A 27,649-nucleotide genomic window follows, 5' to 3' on the forward strand; every position below is an offset into this window, starting at 1 on the left:
GGCGGCCGCCCACCTGGTTTCCGGGAGCCGACGGTCGCTCCGGCAGGCCCGCAGCTCTCCCCGCCGGCGTTTTCCTCCCTGTCCCGGCTTTTCCTGGCTCAGCGCGCTTTGCGACCGGCTCCTATCGCGCCCGGGAACTGGTTACGCCGGTAGAAGCTGCTGCTGCTCAGCTCGCGGCGGCAGCTCGGGGCTCGCGCAAGAAAGCCGGGGGTTTTCCTGCCTTCATCGTCTCTTCATCCTCTCCGCGGCACCGACGGAGCACAAGGCCAAAGGGGAGAGCAGCCCGGCTGAGCCCCGCACGCGAAACCCCGAACGGGGAAGGCAGAAGCGCCGGCGAGAGGAAACGGCTCGCTCCGCTTCCCCGAGCGGGACGGCTCGCCCCGAAGCTCGCAGGCCAATTAAGGCGTTCCCGCGAGCGCCGCGCGGCTTTCCCCAAGACGTACGGCTCCGCGGGAGCCCAACCATCTCCCGGGTGCTCTTACCATGTTTTCAGGACCGGGGAACGGCCTCCGGGCGGCTGAAGTCGCCTCTGCCGCGAGGGGAGAGAAGAAAAACGAGGAGGAACGAAAGCCGAAGGAATAGTTGGCGGAAGGGCCGCTCGGAGGCTCGGAGGGGTTAAAACCGGAGCTCGCAAGAAGTGGAGCAGGAATAGAGGAGGTTTGAGCCGGGAGCCAATGAGGCAGCAACATTTGAAACAAAGCAGCCAGTCAAGGGCCCCACTCGGTGGTTGGGGATCAAAAGCCGGGGAAGGAAGGAGAGAGGATAAGGGCACGGCGCCGGCCGGCGAGAAAACCCTGCGGACATCTCGGCTGGAAGAACTCGCCTCGCCAGCCCGCGGCCCCCGAGCGGGAATTTCCCCGGCCGGCGGTGAATCAGCTCTTACACCCTGAATTGGCCCAATTAGCTAGCGAATCTTGCAAACGAACAGGGGAGGGAAAGGGACTCGGCGTGGCAAGGCGACAGCGGCCAGCCGCGCCGGACCATCCGGGCAGCGACGAGCGCTCGGGAGGGAAACGCCGCGGCGCAAAGGTCGCTGCAGCTTCCAGCCTCCGCTGCAAAGCGAGGGCAGGTCCAGTGGGGGGGAAAAGAAGGAAAAAAAAAAAAAAAAATTAGTTAGGAACGATAATCATCTTACCCTGCTTTACAACTAGATTGCTTACTTCCCATTTGTGCTAATTTTCCCTCTTATTTATTCGCTTTCAGCATCTTCACGGATCCAAATGTCTCCCACGTCGTCCTCGGACTGCTAATTGGCGCTTGGAAGCTTTCCTGGAATCACATCAGAAAGATGTGGCATCCGAGGGGGGGGGGAAAAGGCTCAGATGAAAACTAAGCTCTCCCGCTTTTTTTTTTTTTAATATATAATTCAGGATTTAAGACGTTACCTAGCTTGGTGCAAACGCCACCCTCGTCTCGAGCGCCCCAAGAGGCGGCTGAACAGCCCCGTCCCACCAACGCTCAGAGCGGCCAAATCCCACAAACGGGATACGGATTTGTGCCAAAACCCCAGAGCGTTGCCCCCAAAAGCAAGCAAGGGCTTTCTTTTTAAATTATTATTATTTTCGGCAAAGCAGGCGCTCAACGCAACTGCCCCCAGCGACGCGCGCTGCTGCCGCGAACAGCTCGACGTCACCCGTCCGAACGCAGGAGGTTTCCGTTTAGCTGCCTCGCGCGCTGGAAGAGACGCGTCGGAGGCTGCTTTTTTGTTTTTTAAGCCTTTGGTGGGTTTCCCACTTTATCTTTTTGGAAAGAAGAAGAACAAGAGTGCAGAAAGGGGAAGGATGCCGATGGGGAAGGCGTTCGAGTCGCCGTGTCTTCGTTTAACGGAAGAGCTGCACCAACCGTCGCTCCTTTCGGAGAGTCGTTTCTCTTACGCCAGGACAAACGAGCTTGCTGAAAACGAGCAGGATAAAAACCCTCCGATTTCCAAGCCTTCAAAAGCCGCTGCGGCCACCTAAACCCGCCAGCCGCCCTCTTCAGCCGCCGAGGGCGAGAAGAGCCCCTAGCATCAATTTTTGAGCCTTGCGAAACCCCGCTGATTCATTCGCAAAAAGATAAAAGCACGTCAAAGAAAGGAGTTCCCCCTCTCAAACCTTTCCGAATTTTAACGCAATTAGCAGAAGCACGCGTCCGGGCGATCCTTGACGCGAGGATGAGCCTAGTGTTTTCTAAAGCTGCCCCGCGCTTTTGCCTGCTCCGTACCAGCTAATTAATCGAGGGGTTTCAAGCCGATATTGCTCCGGGAGCCCTCAGCCATCGCTCTCAAACCGCACTTTAACACCCTTACCAGCAGCTCGACGTTTGAGCGAGGAGCGCTGCACGAAGACGGGGACCTCCGCGGCGGCCCCCACCGCCGTTTGGTACCGGCTGATTAAATTGCTTTTGTATTAGCAGCGTCGCCGGCAATTCGGTTCGAAACCTGGGATTTCTTTGGAGGGCACCGCGATTTCCGAGAACGGGGGCGGAGGGGGGAAAACCGGCCACGCGGGGACAAACCCGAAACGAAGGGGCAGAGGTGTCCTCTTCCAGCTGCGGCCGCCGAGGACGTTGCCACCAGCGGCTGGATGCTCGTCGTCTCCTGCCTCGCCAAGGCCAGCTTCCCAAAACCGCTCCGTCCCCTCCCGCGCAAAGCCAGCCGGGTTCGTTTAACCGGCTAACGAAGGCGGCTCGAAGCGCGGGAGGGCCGGCGACGCGCTCGCGTCCCAACTTTTCTTTTTTTTCTCTTATGGGCAACAGCCCCGTTTCGACAAGCTGAGGCTGGCGCGGAGAGGAGGCGAGCGGGCGCCGAGCTCTTCCCGAAGTCGGGACTCGAGCGTTAATCCCATTACCTGCCACCAGCCGTCCGAAGGGAAACGACTTCCTAGAGGGTGGCTGCTGGTCTTCAAGAGGGTGGCTGCTGGTCTTCAAGAGGGTGGCTGCTGGTCTTCAAGAGGGTGGCTGCTGGTCTTCAAGAGGGTGGCTGCTGGTCTTCAAGAGGGTGGCTGCTGGTCTTCAAGAGGGTGGCTGCTGGTCTTCAAGAGGGTGGCTGCTGGTCTTCAAGAGGGTGGTTGCTGGTCTTCAAGAGGGTGGTTGCTGGTCTTCAAGAGGGTGGTTGCTGGTCTTCAAGAGGGACAAAGGGGTTCGGAATCGGGACTCGACCTCTGCCCAGTCGGCCGGAGGAAGAGGACGAGCCGAGCGGGGAAGCGCCCGGCGCTTCCCAAGTTGCCGTCCCCGAGCCGCAGCCTCGTGCCTTTTGGCAGGTTATTTTGCAGCGGAATAAATCCTCTTATTTTTCCAAATTGGAGCCACTGTCCTGATGTTTGCTGCGGGGAGGGCAGCAACCCCCCCCCCCCCCCCACTTCCCCGGGGAAGCGTTAATTCGGGCGAGGAACAAAGGGCGGTGGGGCGGTTGGGGGGGCGAGCGTTAAGCCAGAGCTTAACCAGTTAAGTCAAAACATCGGTTCAGAGCTAGAGAAACCCGACGCCTTGCTATGGTCGTAAGCGCTTGATGCTCCGCAGAGCGGCAGCGAAGCAACACCACCCTGCACCGACCCGAAATAGTTATCGGCACATACACACGCACACAAAAAGAAACAAAAACCAGCCTAGTCACGAATCCCCGTTAAAACGGCGGCAGCAAAACCGCCGGCGTACGGCGGCCCGCTCGGGTCGGCGGCTTCCCTGAGCGCAGCTCGGATTCGCGCGCGGGAGCCAGGGCGAGAGGCGCGATCCTACCCAACAGCCCGGGCGAGGGAAGGGTTTCGTAAGCCTATCGTACGTGCGGGTCAAGGACCTGCGAGGAGGAAAAACCTGTTTCGTACGCCAGCCCCGTCTCCTCCCCGCTCCCGGGGAGCGGGGTCGGAGAACAAGAGCTCGGGATTGCAAACCCGCCGGAGCCCCTCGGTAACGGGGACCCAAGCAAGAGAGCCCAGGTCCCCCGCAAAGTTTTGCATTTGAGCCATAAACGCTTATCTAATTCTAATTTTTTCCCCCTTTTGCCATGCACTCAGGAGCCTCCGGCATTGCTCTGCGATGACTCAGTGTTTAAGCCGGGCTGGAAGAGGAGAGGGACTTAAAAACGTAGGTTTCTGGGATCTGTTCCTGGCTCTTCTCCCGACTTGCTTCGCAACAAGGGCCAAGTCACCTCCCTGCACTTTGGTTTCACCTTCAACAGAGCAGGATAATAGCGACTTATCTGGAAGGAAGAGGATTGTAGAGAGCTCCGAGGTCTTCAGAGACAAGGCGCTCGGGAACCGCAGGCTGCTTTGACAGCAATCTTTGAAAAAAAAAAACGATTCAGGCTTTCCATGAAACTAGCTGCTGCGCTCGAAAAATGGTACGAGAGGAAGCGAGGGGGAAAAAAAGAGAAAGAGAGAGAAAGAGAGGGATTGGATTTTCAAACCGAACGACATGTTCTTTACAAACAGAAACCTGCTATCACGTGAGGGACAACGCAGTGAACTTCCCGCTTCCTAGGAGAAGACCGGAAAGCCCAAATCCCATCCCCCAGCTCCAGCCATGGCCAATATCTCTGGCAAAAGAAGAAAAAAAAGAAATAAAAAGCCCCAGCGGAGCACCTGGCCCACTTCTACCTTCTCCTCAAGTTTATGACACACGCTCTGAGCCACTCACCTTCGGGTGCCAACGCAGAATTGGACTTTCTCCTCTAAAGCGTCATCAAACCGGTTTCGGTTCGATCCCCCCGGCTTTGGGCAAGGAGATATGGTCTGGGCAAACACCTCCCAGAAACTCTTTCCCAGCATTCAGAGCCGGTTTCTTAAAATACTATAGCACAACGTCGCACAGAAACGGGCAGGTTCCTTCCATTCCCCGCGGAGGCAATCCGTGCCTCGAAGCACGAGCTCCAATTACCCTCATCTCGGTCTCCAGAGACGCGAGCAGAAGCCCTGCCGACCACGTTTCTTCCTTTAAAGCAGGATTAACTGCACGCGCATAACGCGCACGAGACGAGATCCCGGCGCGCGCCAAGCCGCCTAGCAAAGCTCCGCTCCCTCTGCTCTGCCGGCTGGAGGGTTTCTCCCCCGTTTTCAGAGCGGGCGAACGCATTTTGCGCCCGTTCCACGCATTTCCGTGACGGTTTTTACCGAGCCGAATCACCGTTGGGGAGCTGAAGGCATCGACACGTTCGCAGCACTAACGCCGTCAAGCTTTGCACGCCGAGGCCCAGCTGGATTTTTGTGCGCGGATACGAAGCGACGAGAGCGAGTTCCTACCGACGGACCGCAAAGCATTAAAGATCATTTTGCAAAAGGAAGCACGGACCAGTCCAAGACCACACAACAAGCCAATGCCCACTCGGAAATAAAACACAGGATTTTGTTTTTTAAATGGCTATCCTAAGGAGTGGGAATACTGTCCTCCCCCAATTACTCTAACTATGGGCAGCTTTGGACCCAAATCGATTCTCCGACCCTTCTCCACTTGGCCAGGAGGCCTTTGGATGTAACAGGACGTTACGCGAAGAATTTAGCCCCTTTACTCCATCAGACGCCGACCCTTAACTCTTCCCCTTCTGCCACTGGATTTTCCCACCCTCATATTCGAGCGGCGTTTCCGGCTGACGCTGTAAAACTCTTCGCTCGTTCAACATCTCGGTGGAAGCGCTCCGGCGTCAGACTAACGACCGCGAGAGGGGCAAGAGGATCGCGCCCCCCGGGGCGCGCGAAAAATAACTCGCGCAGTAACCGAAGCCGGTCAAAACGAACACGCCGGGCTCGTTTCTAAGCAGCGGTGGTGTACCGAACCCCCTCGGAGGCAGCGGAGGCGCGTGGCCTCGGGAAGGCACCGTAGCCGCTCGCTCAGAGCGGGCTCTGCTGCAGACTTCCAAGTTTCTTGCGACTCCTCGCAGCTCTGATACAGTTAATATTCCTCGGCGGCTGCTGGGTTGTTACCTAAGGCAGCACCCTGAAGACAAACCAGATAAAGCGAGTGATAAAGCTATTGCAAGCGTTTGCCTGGCGCGAGGTGCGGAAAGGCCGTCGAACACCCTTCGGGCTGCAAACCGGAAGGTCGCAAGCTCTCGGAGGCTCTGAATAACCTCCCGATTGGCAAGGACTGGGCTCTACAACCTCAGAGGAGCCACCAGCTCTTTGGCTCGCGCTTCATTTTACCTAGAACTGCAGGAAAATTACGTTAGCCAAAAAAGTTTTGCAGGAAAGGAAACGATCTGGGAGGTTCAACCGCCCCACGTAGGTCCAGAGCTTCTCGAATGGGATCTCCAAGAGGAGAAGTACTGAGAGCCCTGGAAGTCCAGGCTCTTCCAGGTCCTGTAGGTTGGTATCCTGAACCCTTCACGAAAAGCCCTCAAACCTACACTTGGCAACCGAGCTCACGTACCTGAGGGCCTCAAGACCTAAATCTGTACTTTGCTAATTAAAACTGGACAACGCATCCAAGAGCCCCGACAGTTCAACCACCGGAGCGGCGAGTGCTCAGCTCCTCCGAGGCCGTGGCGCGGACCAACGCCGCACCCGGCCGCTTTTTCCCAGCAAGGCAACGTCAGCTAAAGCTGAAACTTTTAGAAAAAGCATCAGCGGCAGCAACGATAGCAAGGCAAAGACCAGGCGAGAATCTAAAACGAACAAAACCCCTTCCCATTACGTACCTCGAAAAACGCGAAAAGTGCTTTGAATTCAAAGGATGTTGTTTTAAGGCCAGAAACACAAGTCGCACGTCCTTTTTAGGGTCTCTGTTCTGGAAGCATAAGCAGTTTAACGACTGGTGTGGAAAACCTCATAAAGACCAAACTGTTTCCGTACTGCGAGTTCGGGAGCAATCGGCCCACCAGCTGACGAGCTGTTACACGTGTGGCTCATCCGCTTATAGCGGGGTTAACCAAAACCCCTCAAATATAACTTCGAGTGGAAGTTCCAAACTGATTAAAAAGAAAAAAGCCTCCTGGTTTATATCTGCCATCATCTCCTCCTCCCCGTCTATCCCGGGCAGACCTAAGGCCAGCACAAACACGCTTCTCCACGTTCAGACGACCGATCGCTGGCCGCGGCCCCCGACGGCCGCAGCTTCCCAGGCTCCTGAGCAAGCGGCGATTTACATGGGACGGGTCATCGCATTTGTGTTTCAGAGTCCCGAGAATACTTAAACTGCTGGAATTGCCATAATTGTCGCGGAGAGGGCTTCCTCGTGCCGCCGACAACGAAGAGCGAGCCTTCCCAACTGTGAAATACCTCTGGTTACCACCCGTTCCAGAGAGGTACGGGGTGGGGGTGGAGAGGGACCGCGTTTTAATTCAGATTATTTCTGGGACTAAGCATGTTTTATTGGCCCCCGTTTCATTAAACTAGATAACCGCAGCAGCGGCAAAAGGAGGACAAGCCACATCAGCAACGAGCTACGCGGGGAGGTCACCTCTCAACCTGGAAACAGTACCGCTAGCGGCCCAAAGTTGCAAACGATAAATAACCACCAATGCAGTCAGTCTCTTTCATTTATACATAACCAGTCTTGCTGTGCCAGCAGCCTCAGAGGGGAATTACTAGTAATGATGATTTTAATGTAATCTGGCAGCAGATTGTACTTCTAAACACAACTCGGGCTTGAAAACGCTTACTGAGGAAGAAAGACTTAAGGTGGGCAACCTCCTCTTCTGCTGCTCCAAAGGGAGACTGCTCCCGCTATGAAACCAAAATAGCTCTGCTGGAATCGGAGGCCTCACTCGGCGAGAGGGGCCAAATCGTCCCCCAATATCGCAGACTCCTAAATCCAACATGTTTATGGTTTGCAGTGTAAAACGAAAGGTGGATTTATCGGTGGGGGTTAAGAAGCGGCAGCCTTGGCGCTGCCGCCACCTCCTACAGCAGCGGGAGGAGGACATCAAGGCTGGGTTACCACCCTTCCGCTGCCGGCACCAACCGGCCCCGCTCAATTTTAGGGGAAAAAAAAAAACCGCTCTTACAAAGCGTCAGGAGATGGGGTAGGCGATCCACAAGCGTAGCGACAGAGACTTCTGCAGGAGAGGAGCCTGCGGGAGCACTCGTTAAATTTATGTGCCACCACAGAAGCTCTTCTGCACAAGCCGTCTCCCAGAGGGAAAAGGAGGCGTTACCTCGGAGGGATTTTATAAGGTGCCAACGTTGTAATCAGCTGAAGTGTTTGCGGCAGGGAACAAAAAAAAAACGCCAATGCAACTGCAAGCACAAAAGCCAGGGCCTCCCCTTCGGTGCTGATGAGATGGAGACACTTTGCAGACCTTGTTCCTCGCACACCTCCAGCGGTCCCTTGGGTGCTGCTACCGCAGGCAGCTCGCAGGCGCAAAACCAGCTGAAATTCCTCATTAAGGCAACCCCAGCCACCCTTTGGCACAAAACCCAGCGCGAGAAGAGTTTCGAGAGGTTATTTTGGATCCCGCCGTGCAATTTATACATACATAAAATAAGAGTAAGTATCTCAACCTACCTCAAAGCACCAACTCCAGCGACCGCTACCAGCCGTAACTTCGTTAACGACTGAGCTGCTCGGAGACCGGAGCCACAAGAGCCAGACACCTGTATCTTTACATTCCTTTCCTATAGGACCAGGTGATTTTACGGCCCGTGACTGACGACATTAAAGCTCATCTTCAGCGCAACTTCACGACTCGGCCCCTTTACACTTACCTTTTGCCAAAGAAGCGTTAGGCAGCACTTAATTCTCTCTCGTTCGGGGGCCTTCCCCCTCCAATTTGCACGGGAGCTGTGCCCTCAGCGCCCTTAATATTCACTCCATTGGAAATCCAGGACGCCGCAAAGGCAGGAACCCCCTGTTTAATGTCACATTAGGGAGGCAGCCAATGACAGCAAGAAACCTATGTGATAGCAGGGCTTCTAGGAGGCGGAAACGTTTGGCCTGGCCCAGCATATTTGGTTACGGGGAGGCCAGAGAACTCGATCTTCTCCGCACGCAGAGCCTGCGGATCAAAGCACCGCGGCGGAGCGGGTGGGAAGCCGAGCCGGCGCTTTCACGCGGGCCGGCTCCGGAGGGGAGGCAGCGAAGCCGCGCTCGGATTCGGCTGCAGCGCCGGCTCGCGTTTTTGCGGCGCGAGGTTCCCGCTGAGACAGAAATCGCAGGGTCAGGGGGCCGGGGAGCGCGGAGAAGCGAGGCATGCGAGGAATGCAGAAGGGAACTGGCACGGGCATCTCCGGTTATTCCACCTAAACAGCGCATTAATTACACGCGCTTAGAGAGCTCGGCTTTCACCCAGCCATTAGGCTCCGCACGCTCCAGGCCGGGAGGGCAAGGAGATTTCAGCGTCCCAAGGTGACTTTGGGGCGCGCTTCAAAAGCGAAGTGCGTCTAGGACGACGTTCCCGTTAGCTTCCAGCTGGTCGTACGCCTTCCTCAGCGGCTTGATGCAGCGTCTCGAGAGGAGCGGAAAGAAAAGCAGATGCAGTTTCTCTGCGTTTTACAGATGGGCACGGAGAGACCAAGCTCCAGGGTCCGCACTCGTGGCTGCACCAGCAGTATTTTTCATTCGAAGGCGATTCTTTACCAACTGGGCCGTCCTTACCGTCTAAGCTGGGCCTCTGCAGCGCAACGCCCTCTGCGCACGGACCGGTGGGAGCGTAAGCACAGACTGACTTTGTCCGGGTCAGGTCGCGATGGTTCTGGTACGGAGCCGGCTCCCTGTGCGTTCCCCCTTCTGGCTGCGCGTGAGGGAGGCCGGGATGCTGCTCTTGCAGTTTGCTATTTAGACCAGGTCAGGAAAACAGAAGAGAAACAAAATGCAACCTGCTAGCTGAAGCTGTGCGCAGAGGCAGCGGATATCTGATGTGTTAGGCCAGAGAAGGCGGGACAGGCTCCTTCCTCTGCTGCTTGCTGAGCAACCCAGCAAATTAAATGTGAATCCCGGGCCTGGGAAGCTGGAATTGTTATCAATTCTTTCAGTCAAGTTTTGTCCTTTTCCAAAGCACCCGCAGAGCGCTGGTGAGAGTGAAAACAGTCACGTTTGTACAACGTCTAGCACATCAGGCTTTCAGCGCCGCAAACTAACAGCCACTCCTTCCAGGCAGTCGGCCGACTCGGTTTCATCCGGTCCAGCCTCAGGTAACGTTAAAATAAAAACTCTAACCAGGTACTCCGCTGGCTAACGCTCACCCCTCATCAGGCCGAGGGATTTTAATGGCCTAACACGTTGCCATCTGCCCGAGCAGAGCGCGCTGCGCGTTAACATCGTAGTCAAGACCTACCTGAGAGCTCGTCTCCCTTTTGCGACAGCCCATTAACGGCTGCAGCTGCGTATTTACACAAACGCGAGCGCCTGCCCGCTCAGGCCCCGGCCAAAGCTCATTACGAGAGCAGGCAGACAGCAACCCATGCCGGTCACTACCTACCCGAGGGTAAAGCACATCCCACGCGTCAGTCCTCCAACGCTGGAATCGGGCAGGCGCAGACGCCCGCGCTCGCCCGGCTTTGATCTCCCTCTGAGCGCCGAGCTCCGGCACGACGAACCCTCGCGGTCCGCGAAGCGAGGCTCTCCGAAGCGCAGCTCTGCAGCGGCGACTCCGGGCAAGCGTCCCGAGTCGGGGGGCACCCCTGCGCCCCTTTTCCTGCAGCCCACGCTCCTCAGGAGCGAGCGGGATGTTAAATATACTGTAACAGGCCCATAGCAGCCGAGAAGTCAATTTGCTCTTCAGCAAGTGATTACCATTCGGTGCTAATGAAACTGCAAGCTGATTAGCCAAGTAAAACCTTTAATTAGCCCCTTACATCATTTACAAAAATTACAGCTCATTTGCACCGTGTAAGCACGCAGCATGGGGAAGGAAGAGCGGAGCAAGCACAGTTCAAAAGAATTACATTTTCATTACTGCCGCCTTTATTGGAGAAAACAGTCATTATTTAAACATCTCTTTGTCTGGCCACCAAAGGCCTGTCATCGCCTCTTTCGAGCTCTTAATGAAAGGCCCTGGGGTATACGAATCACCTCCGCGCTTGGAAGAACAAACAGCTCTAGAAGTTGGTCACAGGGACGCTGCTCTGACCCCAGCGCGGATGGCGCGGCCCCGGGAAGCCCCAGAATCGAGCTAACTCCCAAACGACACCCCCGCGCCGTACGAACGCGGCCCGTTCCCTCGCCGGCTGACCCGGGGAGAACCGGTCTTCGCCAAGATGCTTCCTACCGAGCTTAGCGTCCCTCGGCCATCGCCGCAAGGGAGGATCTGGCAACGCCAAGCGCCCTACTCCTCCGCTCGGCCCTGCAACACAAGCGCCTGAAAACTGAACTAAGGAGCTCACGCTCACATGCTGAATTATTTAATTTTGCAGAAGCTTTGAAGCATTTGGTTCAAAGCCGCGTAAAGAGCACAAAGGCTGCGCTGAACGGCAACAATAGACTGATTCCTCTTTTTATCCCTCTCCTAAAAAGAAAACAAACAAAAAAACCCCGCACACACAGATTCCTCCCGAAGTGTGTAAAGCCTAAAACATCGCAGCAGTCTGAGCTCAGCTGCTAGATGAGCCTGCTTCATCAGGTCTGTCTGAGGAACGAGCTAGCCGGCGTTATTTGGGCTAAGAAACCATCATGCTGGTCTCAAAAAGCACTCCGCTCTTTGGAATGGGTAATTTCTATTCAGCCTGGGGAAAGAATGTGGCTCCCACTTCAAAACAAAAAAAGCCCTAAGAAAAAGAGCAAATTCTTCAGGATACATCACACCAGCTGGGAAACCTGTTTTGAAACGCAAGCTGCACCTGCGCTGTGTAAAGTTGTCTTTGAAACACTAGACCTGCCATGGCTCAATTCATAATGCACATGGCAAACATCCCTCCCTTTCTCTGCTAAGCTCCAGAGAAATCAGTTTTTATTTAATAAAAACGATGCAGCTGTAATTAGGCTGCACAGAAGCTGCAGAAGGGCCCTGGGATTTCTCCCGGAGCCGGGGAAGACTTCTGGGCAAAACGTCCTTCCTCCTCAGGCTCGGACAGCAGACGCTGGCGTAACTACTGCGCTTAACCCAGCGGGGAGGACGGGGCTGCCCCGAGCTCCCGCCGCAGAAACACAACCACATCAGCTCTCTGGTGAGGAAACAAGCCCTCCGCTGGCAAGGCCAATTTGTTAATGCAACCTCCCCCAAATTGCAGCGCCCTCCGGTTTCAGGGAATCGGATGCTAGCGCCCTCGTTAGGGGCGTTAATTACATCGCCTGCCTCACAAGGAAAATATCCCAGAATCACGCAGCCAGCCCCAGCCCAGCTGACTCAGCCCTTCTAGCTTTTCTTGGGAAGGGACAGCTCATCTTCCCGGAGACGTTGGGCTCAGAGGGGACCCGAGCGTCGCCCTTAACCAGAACCCCAACCACACCCAGGGTCGCAAGCGGGTGACGTTTCGCGTTCGGGCGAACGGGGCTGTCTGCCGACATCGCTGGGTCATTTGGGGGATGGGGGGGGGGTGTAAGCCTGCTAACTCCAGAGAGAGGAGGAAAAAAAACGAGGGGAAAAAAAAAAAAATTACAGTCGACGACACCGAAGTCCACACTGCAATGAGGACACCTAGAGGAATCGCCACTCCGAATCGGACGTTTCATCCTATACAGCCCCGTCACCGCCGCGCTCAGCGGTGGAAAGACAAGCTCGCTGCCGAACCGGGACCCAGCGGTCCAGTTTGCTCAGACAGGCAGCAGGCCCAGCTGCTAGTTATCTCGCTGCTGCTTTTTGTTAGAGGCTTCTAGACCACAGCCACAGCCCTCGGAAAGAAGCCGCGTCGGTCCCAACGACCGGAAGGGAGGCACAGGCCAGATCCAAGATGCTTTAATTTTTAAACCTGCTCGCTCTGTTCACAGTTTTGGCACAGGCCTAATCCCTCGAGATAAAGAATACCTGCAAATTGCCAACCTCCAGGGAAGTTTTACTTCGTTGCTTTGAAAGCAGCTCCTGGCCGAGTGCGTGAAGCAAAGAATCTGGAGGAAAAGAAAAAAAAAAAAAATACCCAAAGCCGTTCCCTGCAGAGCGGTGCGCAGACAAAATGGCAGAGCCGCGGCAACAGGCGGTTCAGAGGGATACGAAGGCGACTCCTCCTTCTCCAGACAGGCTGGCCACAAACCTGCGGTAAAGAATGAGCCTGGAAAAGGAAGTCAAACCATACAGTAGAGTCAGGAAATTCTTCAGGCACGGGGCAGAAAGCGTGCAGCGCGAAGGAGAGCGCTGTCCGCCCTCCCGCTCTCCATGCGAGGACGCAGCACGTCTCAGCTGAGCGACGGTAACCTCCGATACCACATCCCCTCTCCTCACCCTCAAAAACACCCTTCCAAAATTAACCTCCGATACCGCATCCCCTCTCCTCACCCTCAAAAACACCCTTCAGCTGCGAGCTGGGGGAAGACACGGCGTTAAGGAACGGACGCATCCCTACGCTGCGCGTATCGTCAAGTTCTCTCAAACGTGCAAAGAGAGTTGCTCGTTCTCCGGGAGCGCAAAATTAGCAGCGGAAGGCTCTACATCAGCTGTAACTACCAACTGTGATGCAAAAAATACACTTCCTTCCCCCCCCCCCAACCCTCTTTCCCTCCTCCGCCGACCGCCCACAGATTCGTACGTTACTCATCTGTAAAAGCCAGGTACCAAGGAACGAAGTGGGCCGCGCGAAACCAAAGGGAAGCACCTCAACAGCGCTCCGGTCCTGCCACGTTTTGAACTCCATCCTTTCCAAAGCTGAGCATCTTCCCCTCTGCTCGCTCCTCTCCCCTTCCCACACTGCCTTCCTGCGTTTCCCAGGCGCCGAGCAGGAGCTCCTGGGCAGCTGCTCCGGCCCAGGGACATCAGACCACAAGGAAAGTTCAGGTTTCGACAGGACTCGCCGCCCGACGGCAAACACCGGCATCCGGGCTGACCCGTCGCGACCGCTAATCGAGGAAGAGCGGCCCAGCCCAAACGCCGGCACGTTCCTCGCGGCTTCGAGCGGCTCCCGCGCTCCAAGCGCGGCGCGGCCCGGGTTTCAGGCCGACCTGCAGCGCGTCAGGACGGAAACGCGAGAACCCAGGCACCGAGGGGAAGGTGCGCGAGATGGCTCGCCTGACTAGCCACGCTGATGGCAGAGCTTTCATTTCTAAGTCAATGGTTTGGATGCCAGCGAGGCCAGCAGTGATTTGACAGGGCTAGGGGGTTCCAGTGGCTTGCACAAAGCGAGCTGGCAAGAAATAAGACGTGATATAATGATAGCTGCTGTCACAGCTGGTACCGGGAGACCTGCAAGTCGCCCACTGTAGAAAGAGCGCTGCTGGTCCGCCGCCGCCAAGACGTTTCACGCTCTGCAAAACGCCTGCCAAAGGGCAGAGGTAAGACGCTAGCAGCCGGGAGGAGGAAAGGAGTTAGCTCTTACCCGGCCAGCGATCCGGAATTGAAGAAAAGCCCCCGAGACGCAAAACCTTTCGCCCTGGGCTGTTCTGCCAAAGTTGAAGTCAGCAGAGGTATGCGAGCCGTCTGCTCCGGGCCACTCTGCAAAGACCCTGGGACTTGTTCCCTGCACTGTCAAAAACAGCCTGAACGTGGCAAACTTCCAGGTATGCTGGAAGGAGGGGGGTCTGGGCAGGGAGCGAGGTGGCTCATGAAAAGAGCTGTTTTTTCCACAGGCGGCTGGCGGAGCCCCTCTCCAGCTGACCGTTACAGTCGCTGCACGCTAAGATACGTTTGTACCTTCCCCCCCCGCTTTGACTAGTCAATAATCAAAACAAAGAGATGCATTTGTCTCAGCGCTTGGGTGGTTCAGACTTTCCTACTCCTCGCGCAGACAAGGAGCGGGGAGGCACTCCCTGTCCAGCAGCCGACGGTGCCATTAATAAAAAAACCTCCCCCTCCAAAGAAAAGCAGCAACGAGAGGAGAGAACGTTAAGAGGCAACCTGATCCCGCTGCCCGTCTGCGGAGAGAGAGAAGCCGCACGACAGAAGAGAGCCCGCTGGTCTAGCGAAGACTTAGGGACATCCTACAGGTGGGAGCCTGTTTCAACATAGTTCCAGCTGGAAATACGTATTTTAAAACACCAGTAATATCAAACAACAACTTGGTGAGACAGGCAGCATCAAGCAAGGAATCAGCAAACAAAGTCGCCGACTTCTAAAAGGAGACGGCACAAAGCGCACCAAGGGGTCGAGAGTGAACCCCGTGACTTTTTATTTTTGCAGAGACTGCTTCCTTCTGGCAGATTTGATAAGTTTTAGCAAAATAAATGTCACCTCTGCACATGAAAATAAAGATAACTGGTATCTGGAAAACATCTGGGAATTCAGAACAACACAGAGGAAGGGGAGCAGAGCGTAAGTTTCCAGTGAACGGAGGTAAAACGTAACCCGAGTGGACAGCGATCGTTATCTCACCAGTATCTACCCCGGAAACTTTTGTGGTTATTTCAGCACCAAAATATTTTCTAGCTAATTATCTTTATTTGTGAATGTCAGGGTGGTACCTGATCAGCAGGCCAAGGAGGTTTTTCCGAGTGAACTTTCTGAAGCGTTACAGGTCAGAAACGTTTACGGGAACGCGACATCGGCCACAGATTCACACAGCCTCACGTTACAACTTCTCTAAGCACAACGGTTCACATATTTCCATTTCTACGTGGGATTTCTACGCAGTTTCCAGAAAGCCTCCCGCAACCTGTGCGGGGGACAATAAATAAGTCTAACAGGTTTATTTCTTAACCAGAAAGAAAGATACTTTCCTTAAAAGGCTGCCAGGATTAGTTAATGTTTTTACTGGCAGCAAACAGCTAATTCTTTGGCTACTATTCAAACCTTGTTTGGGGCTCTATTTAAAAAGCTTTAAAAGCTTTTTTTCCCCCCCCCCCCACTCCTCCTTCAGCTCTCCTAAGGTTAGCTGTATCCTCCCTCAAGCCACACTCCACAGTTGGGTATTTTCAATAAATCCAATTTGCAGATATTTACAAGCCCATTGCGTAGGATGCAGCCAGCATCAATTTGCAAGCCCTGTAACACACCCAGTTAATTGCTGCAAAACTGATTAATTTACAGCAAAAAACGTAACTCAAAAGTAATCCCGGAAATTTTCCGGTTCTGTTCCACAGCTTTGCTTCAACAAACAAAGCATTATCCTCGATGCGAAAGAACACAGCGAGCGCAGCGCAAGATGCGCCAGCCTCATCTCCAGCTCTGGTTAAACTCAGCCCAGCGAACCGGTGGGCACGGGGAGACGAGTTACGCAAGCGAATAAATCCACGACTAAGAACTAAACCCGCGTTTGGCAGGCGCTGCCTGTGCTGCCGCCTGTCAATTTTCTGTCCCTAGCGAAAACAGTACCGTGGGACAGATAAAACTTTCCCAGGCGCTGCTGGCACCGTACCTGCTGCAGGGAGGTAGAGAGCGTCGGCTAGCGCGAGGATCAGAGCGGCTTCGTGCCCCGCGCTTATTGAAAGAGGAGCGCTGCAGAGTAGAGGACGGGGATTTTTACCCTTTATCTGTTCCTGGTGTGCCAAACCGTGGCAAAGTCCTGTTTTCAAGGGACACCCAGTGAGAGACATAGGAGTTGGTAGCTCTGAGGCATCCCAGCTCCTGTACAACTTACGTCTCGCTTCGTCTGAATATCCAGCCCAAAGTGGCATGAGATGTTAGGAAAAAATCTAACCCCAGAGCTCTCTGCGATTCAACTTGACCATTAAATCAGCCAGATACTGGGAAGAGAAGGGCCCCGTAAACACTGACAAACATATTAAAAAAAAAAAAAAGAGTAGAATAAAAAATAAAGAGAAAAAAGTAGAATAAAAAAATAAGAAAGAATAAAGAGTAAGAATAAAAATAGGTAAAAACTGGGTCCCATCAATCGTGGGAAGCAACTGGGTCGTTAGAAAAGCCCGAGCCGACGCGGGCTGGTCCGCACACCTCGGGAGGAACGGTTGCTCTCTTCTAAGCCCTGCTTTGTGACCCCCGGGTACCGATTAACACGCAACTATTTTTATTTGGAAAAAAAAACAGTCAGCATCTTCAGCATTTGCAGGCTGAGTCTTGCTCCACTTTTAATCTGTGCTCCCATTCCACTTACTAGCAATTAGTGGCATTTCCACTGCAGCTAATTGAAGCACTAGAACGAGAGACATCCGCTCCCGAACACGGTCACTGACAGCGCTGTTACCAAACACGCAGAAAAAGGACCAACTCGTATTTCTGCATCCCAGAGCGCGCACGGAGGGCTCTGACAGTTTCACCCGCAACGTTTTATCTCCAGGAATTTAACGGTGACACCAATCACGCATTTTCTGATTTTCCTCCCTCGTTTTTGAGCTACGCTCGGGGAGAGTTAGATAGGTTTTTTAGGACGAAGAGGAGCATTCGCTTTCTCAGCCTCGTTCTCCTCGGCCGCCCCAAAATCCGACGCGGGGTCCTTCGTTTACACTAAGGCGCGAAGCGCCCCAAGCTTCCAGGCGCACACGCAGAAAAAGCTCTTCTGAAAAGCGGCGCGTGGTTACTAGAGAGGGAGCCAGGGGGAAAAAGGACTCCCAGGCCGAACTCTCAGCTTCGCCGCCGACCCGCAGCCCAGCAGGCGAACGATTTCGCCCCCGTTTTCCTACCTGTGAGGAGGGGAAAAGTCGTCTGCGAGTCAGCTAAGCATGCCGGGAGCCTCAGGCGAAGAGGAGCTGCGCGAGAACAAGACGTTTTCGTAAGGCTCCTTACGCGGCCAAGCACGCTGCCTGCGCATCCTCAGGTGCCCAGCAACACCCTATAACCCACGTTTTTGGCTCTTTCTAGGACTCGGAGAAAGCAGCCCTCTTGCCTCCGCGACCCTGAGGATTGGGGTAGACCCCAAATCCCCCTCCCCGGTTCTTCCGCCACCTCGGCGCCCCTGTGGCCCCCTTCTCCCGCACCCTCTTCCCCTTATTTTTAAGGGGCCTCAATCCTTCGCACCTCACTCCCCGCCCCCTTCCCTTCGGGACTGCGCGGCCCCTCGCGCCCAGTGTCCCCCCCCTCCCCGCAGCCACCCCCTCAGCACCCACCTTCCTCTATACCACCCCCGTCTCCCCTCACCCCCCCATCTCCCCCTCACTCCCTCCCACCCATCCCTCCCTTTCCCTCAGCTTCCTCTCAGCCCCCCCAAGCCCCAAATTCCCCTCAGCTCCATCTCCCCCTTTCCCCGGCCCCCCCCATCTCTCCCCAAGTCCCTAAACCCCTCTTGCCCTCAGCTCCATGACCCCCTCACCCCCCATACCCCCCACCTCCCCCTCTCTCTCTGTCTCTCCTCAGACCCCCACCTCCCCCTCTCTCGGCCTCTCCTCAGACCCCCAACTCCCCCCCAGCCCCCCACCTCCCCCTCTCTCTGTCTCTCCTCAGACCCCCAACTCCCCCTCAGCCCCCACCTCCCCCTCTCTCTGTCTCTCCTCAGACCCCCATGTCCCCCCCCAGCCCCCCACCTCCCCCTCTCTCTGTCTCTCCTCAGACCCCCACGTCCCCCTCAGACCCCCACCTCCCCCCCTCTCTCGGCCTCTCCTCAGACCCCCAACTCCCTCTCAGACCCCCACCTCCCCCTCTCTCTCGGCCTCTCCTCAGACCCCCATGTCCCCCCCCAGCCCCCCACCTCCCCCTCTCTCTGTCTCTCCTCAGACCCCCATGTCCCCCCCCAGCCCCCCACCTCCCCCCTCTCTCTGTCTCTCCTCAGACCCCCAACTCCCTCTCAGACCCCCACCTCCCCCTCTCTCGGCCTCTCCTCAGACCCCCATGTCCCCCCCAGCCCCCCACCTCCCCCTCTCTCTGTCTCTCCTCAGACCCCCAACTCCCCCTCAGCCCCCACCTCCCCCTCTCTCTGTCTCTCCTCAGACCCCCATGTCCCCCTCAGACCCCCACCTCCCCCTCTCTCGGCCTCTCCTCAGACCCCCATGTCCCCCTCAGACCCCCACCTCCCCCTCTCTCTCGGCCTCTCCTCAGACCCCCAACTCCCCCTCAGACCCCCACCTCCCCCTCTCTCGGCCTCTCCTCAGACCCCCAACTCCCTCTCAGACCCCCACCTCCCCCTCTCTCTGTCTCTCCTCAGACCCCCATGTCCCCCCTCAGACCCCCACCTCCCCCTCTCTCTCTGTCTCTCCTCAGACCCCCACGTCCCTCTCAGCCCCCCACCTCCCCCTCTCTCTGTCTCTCCTCAGACCCCCAACTCCCCCTCAGCCCCCACCTCCCCCTCTCTCTGTCTCTCCTCAGACCCCCAACTCCCCCTCAGCCCCCACCTCCCCCTCTCTCTCTGTCTCTCCTCAGACCCCCATGTCCCCCTCAGACCCCCACCTCCCCCCCTCTCTCTGTCTCCCCTCAGACCCCCAACTCCCCCTCAGCCCCCCACCTCACCCCTCTCTCTGTCTCTCCTCAGACCCCCAACTCCCCCCCAGCCCCCACCTCCCCCTCTCTCGGCCTCTCCTCAGACCCCCATGTCCCCCTCAGACCCCCACCTCCCCCTCTCTCTGTCTCTCCTCAGACCCCCATGTCCCCCTCAGACCCCCACCTCCCCCTCTCTCTGTCTCTCCTCAGACCCCCATGTCCCCCTCAGACCCCCACCTCCCCCTCTCTCTGTCTCTCCTCAGACCCCCAACTCCCCCTCAGCCCCCACCTCCCCCTCTCTCTGTCTCTCCTCAGACCCCCATGTCCCCCCCCAGCCCCCCACCTCCCCCTCTCTCTGTCTCTCCTCAGACCCCCACGTCCCCCTCAGACCCCCACCTCCCCCCCTCTCTCGGCCTCTCCTCAGACCCCCAACTCCCTCTCAGACCCCCACCTCCCCCTCTCTCTCGGCCTCTCCTCAGACCCCCATGTCCCCCCCCAGCCCCCCACCTCCCCCTCTCTCTGTCTCTCCTCAGACCCCCATGTCCCCCCCCAGCCCCCCACCTCCCCCCTCTCTCTGTCTCTCCTCAGACCCCCAACTCCCTCTCAGACCCCCACCTCCCCCTCTCTCGGCCTCTCCTCAGACCCCCATGTCCCCCCCAGCCCCCCACCTCCCCCTCTCTCTGTCTCTCCTCAGACCCCCAACTCCCCCTCAGCCCCCACCTCCCCCTCTCTCTGTCTCTCCTCAGACCCCCATGTCCCCCTCAGACCCCCACCTCCCCCTCTCTCGGCCTCTCCTCAGACCCCCATGTCCCCCTCAGACCCCCACCTCCCCCCCTCTCTCGGCCTCTCCTCAGACCCCCACGTCCCCCCCCCCACGTCCCTCTCAGACCCCCACCTCCCCCTCTCTCTGTCTCTCCTCAGACCCCCATGTCCCCCCTCAGCCCCCCACCTCCACCTCTCTCTCAGCCTTCCCCCCCCCGCCCAAAACGTCCCCCTCGGCCCCCCCCTCACCCCTAGCGTTGCCCGAGGGGCGGGGCCGACGCTCACGCTCCCGCCCGGTCACTCGGCCGCCGCCGCCGCCATGTTAGGAAAGAGCCACATCCGGGCACCCGCCCCGCCCCTCCTTCGCCTCCGTTCCCCTGGCAACGGGCACCGCCCCCGGGCGGGTCGGGGCAGAAGCCCGCCCCTTCCTCGCTCCTGCGCAGCGATAGGCGGGAGCCGCCGTCGCTCTGAGGGCACCGCCCACTCACGGGGCGGTGGGGGGGGCGCGCCGCGCGGCGATTGGCGGAGACGGAGAGCGAGTGGTGGGGGGCGGGGAAAAAGGAAGGGAGCGGCCAGGCTTAAAGGGGACGCGTCCGTGGAGGGGTGAGAGGGGAAGGGTCGTGGTGGGCTGCTGCCCTGCTGCAGCGTCACCGGTGCGGGCAGTGACGTCACCCGGCAGCGATGCGACGTCAGTTCGCAACCTGGAAGTGCTGTCGGGGGGAAGAGATGGAGGCTGCCTGGGCCGTGAGGGCGCTGGGGGCCGGGGGGGGGGGGGGAGCTGGACTCCTGGGCCCCTCGGCGGGGGGGGAGGGGCTCCTGGGGGGGTGTTGGGGGGGGCGGGGGGGTCAGGACTCCTGGGTCCCTTGGGGGGGGTGACAGCAGGAGGGGGGGGCTGCATGGGGAGGGGTCATGGGGGGGTCAGGACGCCTGGGTCCCTTTTGGGGGAGGTGGCAGTAGGGGGGCCTAGGGGCCATGGGGGGGTCAGGACGCCTGGGTCCCTTTTGGGGGAGGTGGCAGTAGGGGGGTCTAGGGGTCATGGGGGGGGTCAGGACGCCTGGGTCCCTTTTGGGGGAGGTGGCAGTAGGGGGGCCTAGGGGTCATGGGGGGGGTCAGGACGCCTGGGTCCCTTTTGGGGGAGGTGGCAGTAGGGGGGCCTAGGGGTGATGGGGGGGGTCAGGACACCTGGGTCCCTTTTGGGGGAGGTGGCAGTAGGGGGGTCTAGGGGTGATGGGGGGGGTCAGGACACCTGGGTCCCTTTTGGGGGAGGTGGCAGTAGGGGGGTCTAGGGGTGATGGGGGGGTCAGGACACCTGGGTCCCTTTTGGGGGAGGTGGCAGTAGGGGGGTCTAGGGGTCATGGGGGGGGTCAGGACACCTGGGTCCCTTTTGGGGGAGGTGGCAGTAGGGGGGCCTAGGGGTCATGGGGGGGGTCAGGACGCCTGGGTCCCTTTTGGGGGAGGTGGCAGTAGGGGGGCCTAGGGGTGATGGGGGGGGTCAGGACACCTGGGTCCCTTTTGGGGGAGGTGGCAGTAGGGGGGTCTAGGGGTGATGGGGGGGTCAGGACACCTGGGTCCCTTTTGGGGGAGGTGGCAGTAGGGGGGTCTAGGGGTGATGGGGGGGGTCAGGACACCTGGGTCCCTTTTGGGGGAGGTGGCAGTAGGGGGGTCTAGGGGTGATGGGGGGGGTCAGGACACCTGGGTCCCTTTTGGGGGAAGTGGCAGTAGGGGGGCCTAGGGGTGATGGGGGGGGTCAGGACGCCTGGGTCCCTTTTGGGGGAGGTGGCAGTAGGGGGGTCTAGGGGTGATGGGGGGGTCAGGACGCCTGGGTCCCTTTTGGGGGAGGTGGCAGTAGGGGGGTCTAGGGGTGATGGGGGGGGTCAGGACGCCTGGGTCCCTTTTGGGGGAGGTGGCAGTAGGGGGGCCTAGGGGTCATGGGGGGGGTCAGGACACCTGGGTCCCTTTTGGGGGAGGTGGCAGTAGGGGGGTCTAGGGGTGATGGGGGGGGTCAGGACACCTCTTTTGGGGGAAGTGGCAGTAGGGGGGCCTAGGGGTGATGGGGGGGGTCAGGACGCCTGGGTCCCTTTTGGGGGAGGTGGCAGTAGGGGGGTCTAGGGGTCATGGGGGGGGTCAGGACGCCTGGGTCCCTTTTGGGGGAGGTGGCAGTAGGGGGGTCTAGGGGTCATGGGGGGGGGGTCAGGACACCTGGGTCCCTTTTGGGGGAGGTGGCAGTAGGGGGGCCTAGGGGTCATGGGGGGGGGGTCAGGACACCTGGGTCCCTTTTGGGGGAGGTGGCAGTAGGGCGGTCAAGGGGTCATGGGGGGGGTCAGGACACTTGGGTCCCTTTTGGGGGGAGGTGGCAGTAGGGGGGCCTAGGGGTCATGGGGGGGGTCAGGACACCTGGGTCCCTTTTGGGGGAGGTGGCAGTAGGGGGGTCTAGGGGTCATGGGGGGGTCAGGACACCTGGGTCCCTTTTAGGGGGGTGACAGCAAGAGGGGGGCTGCATGGGGAGGGGTCATGGGGGGGTCAGGACTTTTGGGTCCCTTTTGGGGGGGGGAGTGACAGCCGGAGGGGGCTTCTGGGGGCTGCAAAGGGCAGCTGGTGGCATGGTGGAGGGGGGGAATTTCGTGGGAATCTCGGCCTCCCGCTCCCTTTCCGGCCAGGAACGAGGGGCAGCAGGGCTAGCGGCCCGGAGGAGGAAGCGAGTCCCGGACGCCTGGGTCCCGCAGCCCCAAAACCCTCGTGTTTCCCCCCCCCCCCCTTGCAGGCGCCGTCCTCCAGCGCAGCACGGCGTGACAGCGGCGGAAACGAGCCATGGGGCAAGCGCCGAGCCGAGGCGCCGCCGAGTCCCGCCGGCTCGACTTGGCCGCGGCGCCCGACGAGGTGCTGCTGCTCGTCCTGAGCTGGGTGCCGGCGCGCGCGCTGGCCACCCGCTGCCGCCTGGTGTGCCGGCGCTGGCGAGCCGCCGTGGACGGGGCCACGGTGTGGCGGCTGCAGCTGGAGCGGGCCGGCCGCGTCGCCTGCCTCGAAGCCGCCCGCCTGGGCCCCGTCGCCTGGGCCCGCGTCGGCGTGCTGCGGCCGCTGGGCCGCAACCTCCTGCGCAACCCCTGCGGCGCGGGTAAGAGCTCGGGGCGCGGGGCCCCCGCCGCCCGCTCCCCGGCGCCCACCTCCTTGCCTTCCCCGCAGAGAAATTCGCCCGCTGGGAGGTGCAGGACGGAGGCGACGGCTGGGCCGTAGAGGAGAACCGGCGCCCGCTCGCCGGCGCCCCGGCGCAGACCTGCTTCGCCTCCTCCTTCGCGTGAGTCGGCGGCGCGGGGTTTCGGTTTCCCTGCCGGCTCTGGCCGTGCCGCTTCGGGGTGCCCAGCGCCCCGGGGTGCCGCGTGCATCGTTTTTTTCCCTCCCCTTATCTCCGGCAGCTGGTGCAGTAAATCGCAGCTCGTCGACTTGCTGGCGGAAGGGCTCTGGGAGGAACTACTCGACGTCCACCAGCCCGAAATCCACGTCTCCGACTGGTGAGCGGGAGCCGGAGCGGGACAAGGGTTTGGGGAAGGGGGGAGAAAAAAACCTCGCGGCGGCGCCGCCATCGAGCCGCTCTCCGCCGGCCGCAGGTGGGCCGCCCGGGAGGACTGCGGCTGCGAATACGCCCTGCGCGTGCGGCTCCTGGCCGCCGACCGCCGCGTCGTCCTCGCCACCTTCGAGGCCCGGCCCGAGCCCGTGCGGCAGTGGAACGACCAGCGGTACCGGCAGGTGAGCGCCGCCGACCCGAAACGGTGGCGGCGGTGGGGGGGGGCTCGGTTCGCCCCCCCTCCCCGGGGCGACGCCGCAAAGGTCAGAGAACTCGGTACAGCGGCGGTTTTCTCTCCTCCTCCCGCCCCGGCCAGGTCTCGCACGTCTTCCGCCGCTACGGCCCCGGCGTGCGTTACGTCCACTTCAGCCACCGGGGTAAAGACACGCAGTTCTGGGCCGGCCACTACGGCGCCCGCGTCACCCACTCGGCCGTGGTGGTGCGGCTCGGCCCCGAGCGGGGGGCTGGCGGCCGCCCGGCGCTGCCCGCCGGACCCGCTCCGACACGGGTCGCTCAGCTCCAGGTGGGCGCCTGCTCCCCGATGGTGGGATGTGTTTTGGGGGGGGGGGGTTGCGCACACGCGTGTGCGCAGGCGTGTCGGTGGGGTGTGCTGCGGCGTGGGGGGGGGTGTGCACGTGGGACGGGGCGTCCGCGCAAGCCGGCGGGTGTGCGCGCCCACGTGTGTTGGGGGGGATGTGGGAACGCGCTCGCGTGCGCGCGCACACGCGTGCGCTCGTGCGCGCACACGCGTGTGCTCACGTGTGCCTGCGCACGCGTGTCACCGGCTGCCTTGCGGCGGGGTATGGCACCTCCGCAGAGGCCCAGCAGGTCTCAGCACCCCCAATAGCCCCCGGAGGCCGCTTGGGGGGGGGGGTCCTGCCCCCCCCCCAAAAAAAACTTGGTTTGATGGTTGCCATAGCAGCGTCCCCCTTTCTCGGATGTATGAAAGTCTTTTGGCCCGGCCGCGCACCCGTAGGGCGGCAGTGTGGCCAATCAAGGCGCGGGGGTGGTTCCCCGTGGCAGCGGGCACCAATCGGAGGGAGAGGGCGGCTGTGGTAGCCAATCGGAAGACGGCGTGAAGTAGAGCGGCGTTCTTGTTGGCCAATGGGAGTGCGAGGGGGGGCGGGGAAATGGAGGTGGCTGTAAGGGGGGGCTAAAATGGCGGCGGTGTGAGGTGGGCGAAGGGGCGGCGGGGCCGTTTCGCTCCCCGGCCGCGGGGCGGGCGCGGTCCCGGCGGGGAGAGGAGCCGAGCCGAGCCCGGCTGCTCCCCCCCGCTTCCGCGGCCCTCCCGGGCGGCGCTAACGGTGCGTTCCCCTTTCAGGCCCCGCCGCTTGCCGGTGCTGTCGGCCCCTAAGATGGCGGGCAGCGCTCTGCTGAGGACCGTGGCCTCGCTGCGGGGCTGGGGTGCGTCCCGGGGCAGCAGGGCTCCGGCTGTCCCCGGGGGGCCGCCGTCGGGGGCCGGGGGGGGCGGTGGGAGCCGTTTGGGGTGCGGGGGGGGGGAAGTGTTGGGAGCAGGGGGGCGGTGGGAGCCGTTTGGGGTGCGGGGGGGACAGTATTGGGTGCCAGGGGGGCGGTGGGAGCCGTTTGGGGTGCGGGGGGGGGGAAGTGCTGGGAGCAGGGGGGCGGTGGGAGCCGTTTGGGGTGCGGGGGGGACAGTATTGGGTGCCAGGGGGCGGTGGGAGCCGTTTGGGGTGCGGGGGGGACAGTATTGGGTGCCAGGGGGGCGGTGGGAGCCGTTTGGGGTGCGGGGGGGACAGTATTGGGTGCCAGGGGGGCGGTGGGAGCCGTTTGGGGTGCGGGGGGGACAGTATTGGGTGCCAGGGGGGCGGTGGGAGCCGTTTGGGGTGCGGGGGGGACAGTATTGGGTGCCAGGGGGGCGGTGGGACCCATTTTGGGTGCAGGGGGGACAGTATTGGGTGCCAGGGGGGCGGTGGGACCCATTTTGGGTATGGGAGGGCAGCGTGGGGTGCTGGGGGGGACAGTAGGACCTACTTTGGGTGTGGGGGGGGCAGTGCTGGGGGCTGGGGGGGTGGGGGGCTGTTTTGGGTGCGGGGGGGCAGCACAGGGGCTGGGGGCCGTTTTGGGTGCCAGGGGCAGCATTGGTTGGGGGGGGTAATGGGGGCCGTTTTGGGTGTGGGGGAGCAGCGCTGGCTGCTGAGGAGGCGGCGGGACCCGTTTTGGTTGCGGGGGGAAGACAGTGGGACCCATTTTGGGTGCAGGGGGGGCAGCACGGGGACTGGGGGGGCCGTTTTGGATGCCAGGGGAAGCATTGGATGTGGGGGGGAGGTGATGGGGGCTGTTTTGGGTGTGGGGGAGCGGCGCTGGGTGCCGGGGGGGGGGAGGACACTGGGACCCGTTTTGGGTGTGGGGGGGGGAGGACAGTGGGACCCGTTTTGGGTGCGGAGGAGGCAGTGCTGGGTGCGGGGGGGGAGGACAGTGGGACCTGTTTTGGGTGTGGGGGGGGGAGGACAGTGGGACCTGTTTTGGGTGCGGAGGAGGCAGTGCTGGGTGCAGGGGGGGGAGGACAGTGGGACTCGTTTTGGGTGCGGAGGAGGCAGTGCTGGGTGCGGGGGGGAGGCAGTGTCATGTGCTGGGGGGGGCAATGGGACCCGTTTTGGGTGCGGGGGGGGGAGTAGAACCTGTTTTGGGTGCGGGGGGGCAGCACCGGGTGCCAGGGAGGAGAGTGGGACCCGTTTTGGGTGCAGGGGGGGGGAAGTGCTGGGTGCGGGGGGGGAGGGAGGACAGTGGGACCCGTTTTGGGTGTGGAGGAGGTAGTGCTGGGTGCGGGGGGGGGAGGACAGTGGGACCCATTTTGGGTGTGGAGGAGGCAGTGCTGGGTGCGGGGGGGGGGGGAGGACAGTGGGACCTGTTTTGGGTGCGGAGGAGGCAGTGCTGGGTGTAGGGGGGAGGCAGTGGGACCCGTTTTGGGTGCGGAGGAGGCAGTGCCATGTGCTGGGGGGGGGCAATGGGACCCGTTTTGGGTGCGGGGGGGGGAGTAGAACCTGTTTTGGGTGCAGGGGGGCAGCACCGGGTGCCGGGGAGGAGAGTGGGACCCGTTTTGGGTGCAGGGTGGGGGAGAAGTGCTGAGTGCCAGGGGGACAGTAGGACCCGTTTTGGGTGCAGGGAGGGCAATACCGGGGAGGCAGGGCTGGGGCCACCCCCCCGGGGACGGGGTCCAGGAGCTGCAGACCCCCCCCCCCTCTATCTCCCGCAGGTCTCGGCGCGCCGCTCCGTCGCGGCCCCGCGCCGTCGGGGCGAGCCGACCCCCCCAAGCCGCAGCCCGGCCTGCCCATGGCCACCCTGAACCAGATGCAGCGGCAGGGCCGACCCAAACCTCCCCCCGCCAAACCGGGCGCCACTTTCGGCCGCCCCCAACTCAAGGGGGTGGTCGTCAAGAACCTCATCCGGAAACCCAAGAAACCCAACTCGGCCAACAGGAAATGCGTCCGCGTGCGCCTGAGCAACGGCAGGGAGGTCGTCTGCTTCGTCCCCGGCGAGGGCCACAACCTGCAGGAGCACCACGTCGTCCTGGCGCAGGGCGGCCGCACGCAGGACTTGCCCGGCGTGAAGCTCGCCGTCGTGCGCGGCAAGTACGACTGCGCCCACGTCCAGAAGAAGAAGTGAGCGGAGGAGGAGGAGGAGGAGGAGGAGGAGGAGGAGGAAGAGGAGGAGGAGGAGGAAGAGGAGGAGGAGGAAGAGGAGCGCCCCGGCACCCGTGGGGACGAGCTCCGGCCCCCGGGACTTCTGACTCTTTGCTTCCCGCCGCCATTAAAGCCCGTTGCCGTCCGCGCGACGGTTTTGGACTGTTGTTGGGGGGGGGGTTCGGAGTGGGTTGGGGTGGGGGGGTAGCTGGACTAGGGGGGTGGCTCGGGGTGTCATTTTGGGGTGCAGGGGTTGGGTGGGCTGTGGGTGCTGTGTTTGGGGGGCGGGGTGCGTTTTGGGTGCGGGGAGGGCGGTACCGGGTGCCGGGGGGGGTGGTGGGACCTGTTCTGGGTGCAGAGGGGCAGGGCCAGGGGGGTGTTGCTGGGTGCTGTGGGTGGGGGGGGGCAGTGCTGGGCGGGGGGAGTGATGGGACCTGTTTTGGGTGCAGGGTGGGCAGTGCC

At 60.5% G+C, this 27,649-nt stretch overlaps 3 protein-coding genes across 18 annotated transcripts in view; 2 read left to right on the forward strand and 1 right to left on the reverse strand.

The window, feature by feature from the left end:
• PAK4 (p21 (RAC1) activated kinase 4) overlaps positions 1 to 20,365 on the reverse strand; it is a 40,427-nt gene extending 20,062 nt beyond the window's left edge. Inside the window, exons 1-3 of one of the 12 annotated variants that reach the window (XM_068909783.1) lie at positions 20,237 to 20,309; positions 17,500 to 17,565; positions 12,915 to 13,046 (exon numbers count right to left, since the gene is read on the reverse strand). Coding sequence is in view for 3 of the 12 variants with exons in the window: in XM_068909785.1 (XP_068765886.1) it covers positions 12,915 to 13,046; positions 13,271 to 13,331 (193 nt within the window). In the remaining 9 variants the exon portion in view is untranslated. Of the gene's footprint in view, positions 1 to 13; positions 239 to 482; positions 609 to 1,135; positions 1,256 to 4,170; positions 4,256 to 4,571; positions 4,606 to 12,805; positions 12,829 to 12,914; positions 13,047 to 13,270; positions 13,420 to 17,499; positions 17,566 to 17,659; positions 17,672 to 20,236 lie in introns of those variants that run through there. The other 11 variants (XM_068909782.1, XM_068909785.1, XM_068909766.1 and 8 more) reach the window with 11 other exon arrangements.
• A 175-nt stretch (positions 20,366 to 20,540) lies between these two features.
• Positions 20,541 to 27,332, forward strand: LOC138061148 (F-box only protein 17-like). 5 transcript variants are annotated; one of them, XM_068909425.1, is made up of 8 exons: positions 20,541 to 20,590; positions 22,749 to 23,099; positions 23,168 to 23,279; positions 23,398 to 23,493; positions 23,590 to 23,728; positions 23,863 to 24,069; positions 24,868 to 24,950; positions 26,761 to 27,332. In XM_068909425.1, the coding sequence occupies exons 2-7, from the start codon at positions 22,796 to 22,798 to the stop codon at positions 24,898 to 24,900; spliced, it is 891 nt and encodes a 296-aa protein (XP_068765526.1). In that variant the 5' UTR covers positions 20,541 to 20,590; positions 22,749 to 22,795; the 3' UTR covers positions 24,901 to 24,950; positions 26,761 to 27,332. The 5 variants fall into 5 exon arrangements, with proteins under 5 accessions (XP_068765526.1, XP_068765525.1, XP_068765524.1 ...); XM_068909424.1 differs by having other exon boundaries at positions 20,551 to 20,675; XM_068909423.1 differs by having other exon boundaries at positions 20,588 to 20,731.
• On the forward strand, positions 26,838 to 27,170 carry MRPS12 (mitochondrial ribosomal protein S12). The gene has a single exon (XM_068910554.1). It carries the CDS (start codon positions 26,838 to 26,840, stop codon positions 27,168 to 27,170), a length of 333 nt encoding a protein of 110 aa, XP_068766655.1.
• Positions 27,333 to 27,649: the final 317 nt, after the last annotated feature.

This window comes from Struthio camelus, chromosome 16 (genome assembly GCF_040807025.1).
Source record: "Struthio camelus isolate bStrCam1 chromosome 16, bStrCam1.hap1, whole genome shotgun sequence".
In the NCBI taxonomy this organism is placed as follows: domain Eukaryota; kingdom Metazoa; phylum Chordata; class Aves; order Struthioniformes; family Struthionidae; genus Struthio; species Struthio camelus.